The sequence below is a fragment of the Arachis duranensis genome, chromosome 6 (assembly GCF_000817695.3).
Source record: "Arachis duranensis cultivar V14167 chromosome 6, aradu.V14167.gnm2.J7QH, whole genome shotgun sequence".
Taxonomy (NCBI): Eukaryota; Viridiplantae; Streptophyta; class Magnoliopsida; order Fabales; family Fabaceae; genus Arachis; species Arachis duranensis.
In genome coordinates, this window is record NC_029777.3 from 20,793,594 (window position 1) to 20,800,970 (window position 7,377).

The following is a 7,377-nucleotide window of genomic DNA, read 5'->3' on the forward strand; positions in this document are numbered from 1 at the left end:
GTTTAACTCCAAGAAGAGTCTCTACACGAAAATGCTTCATTGCTCAGCCCAAGCACACACCAAGTGGGCCTGGAAGTGGATTTTTATGTCATTTACTCATCTCTGTAAACCTTAGGCTACTAGTTCTCTATAAGTAGGACCTTTTACTATTGTATTGAGATATCTGGGTAGTTTATCTTTGTTCTGATGCTATCTTAGATCATTGGGAGGCTGGCCATTCGGCCATGCTTAGACCTTGTTCTTATGTATTTTCAACGGTGGAGTTTCTACACACCATAGATTAAGGTGTGGAGCTCTGCTGTACCTCGAGTATTAATGCAATTACTATTGTTCTCACTACAAGAAAAAGGCGCATTTGTAACAAAAAATATTGTTACAAAATGTCAAAATTTTGAAACAAAAGTTTTTTGTAACAAAAAAATGGTCCATTGCAGTAAGTCCCGTTACAAAAAGTTTTTGTAACGAAAAATGGAATTGTTACAATTCAATACCATATTTTGTAACAATTTTTTCTAATACAAAAAATCAAAAGCCGTTACAAAAGTGGTAACAAATTTTGATCTTGAAGGTATTTTTTGTGACAGTCAATTTTTTTCCTATCAAAAAATTTTGTTACAAAATGTAACATGATTTTGTAACATTTTTTTTCTTTAGTTACGAAAGCAAATTAATTATTTTGTAACAACTTTTTTTATTACAACTTACATGCATAATTTACTAAATTATTTTTAAATTAACTAATATATTAACAATTTTAATAAGCAAGTTTACATGTATATAATATACAAAAACATACATAAGTCAAACAAGATCCTTTTAGCTAAAATTGTCTAGAAACAAAATAACATTAGCTAGTGAGTACATTAATTAGTTCAACCAAAACATAAAAGTTCTAACATAGATTAGTGTCTCTATGCATCAAAACATTCTTGAGCCCTCAAGGTAGCATATGGTCACCATTTCAGCACTCCTGTAAATAAGAAAAACCAAAACAAAAAAAGTTAGAAACAAGATATAACACTAATTATAATTTTTCCACTAAGTTTTATCCAAAATGTTTAGAAAAATTTCAGCAGAACCTCTCCTAAAACTTGGATATTTCCACCGTCTACGGTTCCAACAAACACAACCAATTCACAACTTATATCTCAGCCGTACCCAACCAAATTTATCAAACCAAATAATAGGACATTTGTTATTTTTCAACCATGACACAAGTAAAATGTGATAAATAGATCCATATACAAATTAAAATATACTAATATAAAATGGGAATCATCTACGAAAATGTATTAAAACCATAAGCAACTTTAAGAGTACCTTTAAGGTCTAGTTTGTTTCATTGTCAAAGTGCGCTATGAGAGAGTTCACAACAACTTGTTGAGCTTCCAATTGAGCTTTCACTCGAGCTTATTCTTCCTTTTGGCGTGTTTGTTGCTTTTTAAGTTTTTCTTTGAGCACATCTATTTCCTTTGTTAGATCCTCACGGTCTTGCATTGCCTCTTGAAGTTGTACTTGAATCCTTAACTTAGATTTCTAAGCCTTTATGCCATAACCTAGCATCACAGCGACAATCACTTTCAAAGGGCTCTATGTAACTAAATTCCAAGGCGGTTTTCTATAACTCCACAATACAAACTATCCTAATTCAATGCATTGTAAAAAATACAAAATCAATAACAAAATTGAATTAATATTTCTATGTTAATAATGATGATGTAGTTACCTAAAAACACACAAATTTAAGAAAACAAAAAGTATCAAAATCACAAAAAAAATGCAAAAAATAGAATCAAAATAATCAGGCACTAGAGTAAAATAATAAGGCACCATAGAATTGTTAACTTTCTGATAAAACATAATTGAAACAACAGAAATTGAAAATACCATCAGGCTCCAAAAATTGACTACCAGTAGCAAATGCTTCGAATGGTTCCAGAACCTTTTTCTGATTAATTATCAAAACGAAACATCAAATATTAAGTTTGAAGAAAGAGTCAAATGCACATTGCACTTCATCATTAGGCCCATTGCCTGCATCAACAACTATATGGAAACTAGCCAATGGCTTCTCTGTCAGTAGACAATGTAATATAAGATTAGCAAATAGGATCAGAACATTCAAAAAAATGACAGAGAAAAAACTGTAAATGCTACAATAAAAATAATAACACATAATATATCCCAATTAGAACTCCATTATTGACCACTTCATTTACCAAACAATTATTTGTTATCATACCAATATCAAGCCATACCTATGCTTCCCGCTGCTTTGCGAACTACCTTTACTAGGTCAGATGTATATACATTCATGTAATCAACTTGCTTAATAGATGATGAAGCCTTTCTCTTAGAATTTGCTAAACTTTCAGCTGTAAATTGATTGTATATATCAGCAGCTCGCTCTAATACGTCTTTGATATCAGTCTTTCCAAGTCCACCAGCATTTGTGAAAATTTTGAATCCATTCCGGTTGAAGGGCAGATGACTCGCTGTTCACATATAGAGATGTTTCATAAACAATTGGTGAGTTAAATATTCAAAATTTCATTTTATCCATGAGAAATTATTTTTCAATTACCAAAACCAAAATAAACTAACATAAAAGTGTCTGTCAAAACCCATGGATGTTAATTATTAACAAACAGGAAATAGTAAAAACAATTCATGACCACCAATACAATAACAAACTAGTATGAAAAACCACTCAGTCTAACAGCTAAGGGTTAAGGCATAAATAGTAGTTCCTTGACATAGTATATCAGGTTTCATGGCTAAGTGATTTTGTTTGAACCCTCCTTTCAACATTCTCCAAGATTCATTATAGTTTCACAAGAAGAAGCATGTGCAATACCAATCTCTACAGATAACTCAAAAGGGCTTTTGCATTGAAGAGTATGTTACAAACAAAATCTAAAGCTTTCAAACAACTATGATGTCTTACAGTTAGAATAGTGACATTCAGCTACAACCTCATCATGTACCTGTTATCATAATGAATCCATCAATAGGACACAAGAATGCTTCATCCTTTGTGAGTGTGCTATTGAACATGGCTGGTATTGATGCTAATCTGAAAAGAGCAAACAATGGTATTAACTGACTAGGCCATTAGAATGGTCTTATCCATGGTGAAAACTACTAAATTAGGCAAACAAAAGAAAGACAACCAATTAGTATCATGTCTGACCCAATGAACAAATAAGAAGAAAAAAACACACACACACACTCACTCATTTGCAGACATTGCTGCTGGGAACCTAGGACAAGGTGGAACTACAAAAAGGAAACACGGTGCAAGGCACGGGCAACTTACTGTAAAAAGAAGAATGACAGAAGTGGAGCGGTGGCTCCGATGGCGACCTCCGGCAGTGGCAACGGCGACAGCTTCACAGACGGCGACGTGGTTTGGCAATGGGCGGACCCGCGGCGACAGATCTGACACGCGTCTCCTCTCTCCATGGCTGAACTCCCTCGCGGTTCTGTTTCCTCCCTCGCGTCCTTCTCTTGTGACGGAACAGTGGCGGCGACGGCATGGAGCACGGCGCGGCGGTGGTGACGAGGCGTGGTGAAAATCGGCGACGACAGTAACGACGCCGCTGACGGAGATGGCTTCACGGACCGCGATGCCTTCACGGACGGCGACGCGGCTGACGGCACGACTCCCTCTCCTCGCGGTTCTAGCGGTGGCAGCAGCGCGGCCCTCTCTCATCGTCGGTTCTCCTTTCTTCTCTCTCCCCTTTCTCCCTCTTCATGCTTCCCCTCTTCCCCTTTCTTTCTTTTATTTCTTTTCTAATTGTTGTTAGGTTTCTTTTTGTGTGTATTGAGTGTGAGTGTGTGACCGTGGGTGAGTGAGTGAGGGGTGTGGCCGCTGTGTGGCTGCTGTTTGTGTGTTAGAGGGTTAGGGTAGAAAATTAGGTTTAAGTAAAATTGGGATTAAGTTAGGGTTTAGTGTTTTGGGAGTGTAAATTAAAGTTTTGTTTTGAGTAAAATTATTAATAAAATAATAAAATAAAGTAATAATTTAAAACTAAATTAAATATAAAGTAATTATCTTTGAAATGCCGTTTAATTACTAACTTAAAATCTATCTTCGAATAAATACTAATTTAATGAAAATTTATAATAATTAAATTAATTCTCTTTTATTTATAAAATAAGGTTAAAAATCTAAATATTTAAAAGTAAGATATATAAAATATTTATTATTTATTTATTTATTTATTTTCTTTTATAAAAAATTATATAAACAATTTTTTTAGCGTGTTTAACATTTTGAAAAAAAATTGTTATAAAATATATTTACATTTTGTGATAAACAAATAACTTATTACAAATAATGTTGAATTTGTAACAAATTAATTTTTTGTTACAAAACAATTGGAGTTTTTGAAACAAAAAGATATTTTGTTACAAAATATTACGAATTTTTGCAACTTCTTTATTTTTTTTATAAAATATTATAATATTTTGTAACAAAACAAAGGTTTGTTACAAAAACTAACATAATTTGTAACAACAAAAGTTAGATTGTTACAAAATATAAGCATATTTTGCAACAACTTGTAATGTTATTACAAAAAATTATTCTTTTGTAACAATTACTAATTATTATTACAAAAAATTATTTTTTTGTAACAATTTTAAATTTGATACAAAATTTTTGTTACAAATGTTTCATTTTCTTGTAGTGATAGATGCAAACATGGTGGCGGACATCATGGCAAAGATGGCGATAAGGTTACAACTCCATCAAGTGGTGCTTCCCTCTCCTTGGGAGGAGTTTGAGAGAATCTTAAGTGAAACTACCCCTATGTTTAAGCAATATGATGCAAGCTCTCATTATCTATCTAAGCTTTTCTTTATCCCAAAATCTTGTTAGGCTACGAATGATTACGAAACGTGCTTGCAACACTCTAAATGCTCATTGTACATCCTTCTATTGCCTTTCTTGATATTGTGCCAACAATTTTCATTTATTTCCTTGAGGATGGGAGGTAGCCACTGACAACGGTGAAACCCTTGCTTAAGCTTGCCATGGAAAGGAGTAAGAAGGATTGGATGAAGACAGTAGGAAAGCAGAGAGACGAAAGGGACCAGCATCTTCATACTCTTATCTGAAATTCCTACCAATGAATTACATAAGTATCTCTATCTTTATCTTTATGTTTTATTCGTATATCACCATACCCATTTGAGTTTGCCTGACTAAGATTTACAAGGTGACCATAGCTTGCTTCATACCAATAATCTCTGTGGGATCGACCCTTACTCGCGTAAGGTTTATTACTTGGACGACCCAGTACACTTGCTGGTTAGTTGTGCGAAGTTGTGTTTATGCCATGGTATTGAACACCAAGTTTTTGGATTCATTACCGGGGATTATTTGAGTTGTGAAAAGTATTGATCACAATTTCGTGCTATCAGTAGAGAACCAGAATTCTCTCACTTTTCCCCTCTTCCAACAAAGCAAGTTTCATTGGCGGCAACTACGACTACTACTCATCCTATTACACCTTCACGTAGTGAGCATAACAACATTTGGCATCTTAGATTAGGATAGATACCCATGCATAAATTGATTTTTCTGAAGAAGTATTATCCTTTTATAAATTGTATTGCTTCAAAACTTCCTTGTGATTCGTATCATTTTGCAAAACAAAAGAAATTATCTTTTAATTTTAGTACAACTGAAATAAAAAATTGTTTTGACTTAGTTCATATGGATATCTGAGGTCCTATTTCTGTCCCTTCCAATGAAGGACATAGGTTTTTGTTGACTGTAGTGAATGGCAAGAGCAGATTCACTTGAATTTTTTTATGAAAACCAAATCTGAAGCATCACAATTGGTTATTAATTTTGTGAATTTTGTCAGAATATAATTTGAAAAACAAGTGTATAAGGACTGATAATGGGACAGAGTTCACTCTAAAATTCTTTTTTTAGAAATTTTACACCAAACTTCTTATGTAGAAACACCAGAACAAAATGGGATTGTAGAGAGAAAACACCAGCATATTTTAGGTGTTGCTAGAGCACTGCTATTTCAATCAGGAATTTTAAATTGTTTTTGGCAATATACAGTTGCTCACGCCATTCACCTAATTAGTAGGCTGCCCAGCACTAACTTGGATAATGCTAGTCCTTACAAGCTTTTGTATAGTAACTTACCCGACCTTTCATATTTAAGAGTATTTGATTCTCTTGCATATGCCTCCACATTAACAAATTCAAGAACAAAATTAGACCCAAGAGCTAGAAAAATAGCTTTTCTTGGTTTTAAATTAGGAACAAAGGGCTTTCGACTTATTGATTTAAAATGAAAGAAAATTTTCATATCCAGAAATGTAACTTTTTATGAAACTCATTTTCTATTTTTACATTTCACTTTATTTCTGTGGAACCCACTCGTACTCCACAATTCATTGATCTTTTTTAATATGATGCACCATCCACACATCATTTACAATCACCCACACATACCACACAGATTCAAATGAACATTTCTCAAGTTCAATGCACTCAGTAATTTTCTCACACACCATTGCACCCATTACCACACCACACACTAACACCGCACCATGAAAAAAATCTCATGCCCTAAACTGTTTAAGATGTGATGTTGATAGTTTGGTAATCCAGAAGGGATTAAGAGAGGAAAAAAATAAGTTATTCTCAGCCCCCACTGTGTTTTTAATTTTTTTAAAAAAAAAATAGTTATATATAATGTGTTTCTACTTCAAGTTTTAAATGACCCCAGTACAAATAAACTAAATCTAATTGGCTAAAGTCCCAAATTCACTTTTTTTCTCTATTATTTTGACTATTATTTAACCTAACCAAATTTAGTTTTTGTACCGTCACTCCTTTATTCCCTTAAACCCCTCTTCTTATTTTTTTATTTTTAACCTTCTTTTTCTATTTCTTATTTAGTGGTCACATCCTCTTCATCAAAAGGTAAATTTTAAAATTTTCATGTTTTTTTTATATAATTCTCTATGACTCTATATATCTTCTAAATTTATTATTTTTTAATATTTTTAATTATAAATTTTAATTCAAACAATTATTGTTTAAGTATTAATATAATATTTTATTCTCTTCATAATTTTATATATTTTATTTTATTCTCAATTTATTCATTCTTATTACTTATTTTTTTATCTTTTATTTTATTATATAGATTTACTTATGTTGTATATAAATTTTAAAATAAATTGATTAATTTACTAATTTAAAATATATTTTTTATTTTTAGAAATAGTAACAAAAAATTATTTTAATTATAATACATAATTAAATAGATACATAAAATCTTTTATCTAACATTATATCAAAATTAAATTAAAATATATATAACAAATTTAATTCTT

General features: G+C 32.0%; 1 protein-coding gene across 1 annotated transcript; it reads right to left on the reverse strand.

Annotated features, from left to right (window-relative positions):
• Positions 1–758: 758 nt before the first annotated feature.
• On the reverse strand, positions 759–3,076 carry LOC107493345 (uncharacterized; the record flags this gene model as incomplete). Its single annotated transcript, XM_052263322.1, is given in 5 exon segments — positions 759–970; positions 1,321–1,556; positions 1,888–1,948; positions 2,259–2,495; positions 2,988–3,076. Coding segments are annotated over 3 exon segments (367 nt in total), but the record flags the coding sequence as incomplete, so codon positions are not given.
• Positions 3,077–7,377: the final 4,301 nt, after the last annotated feature.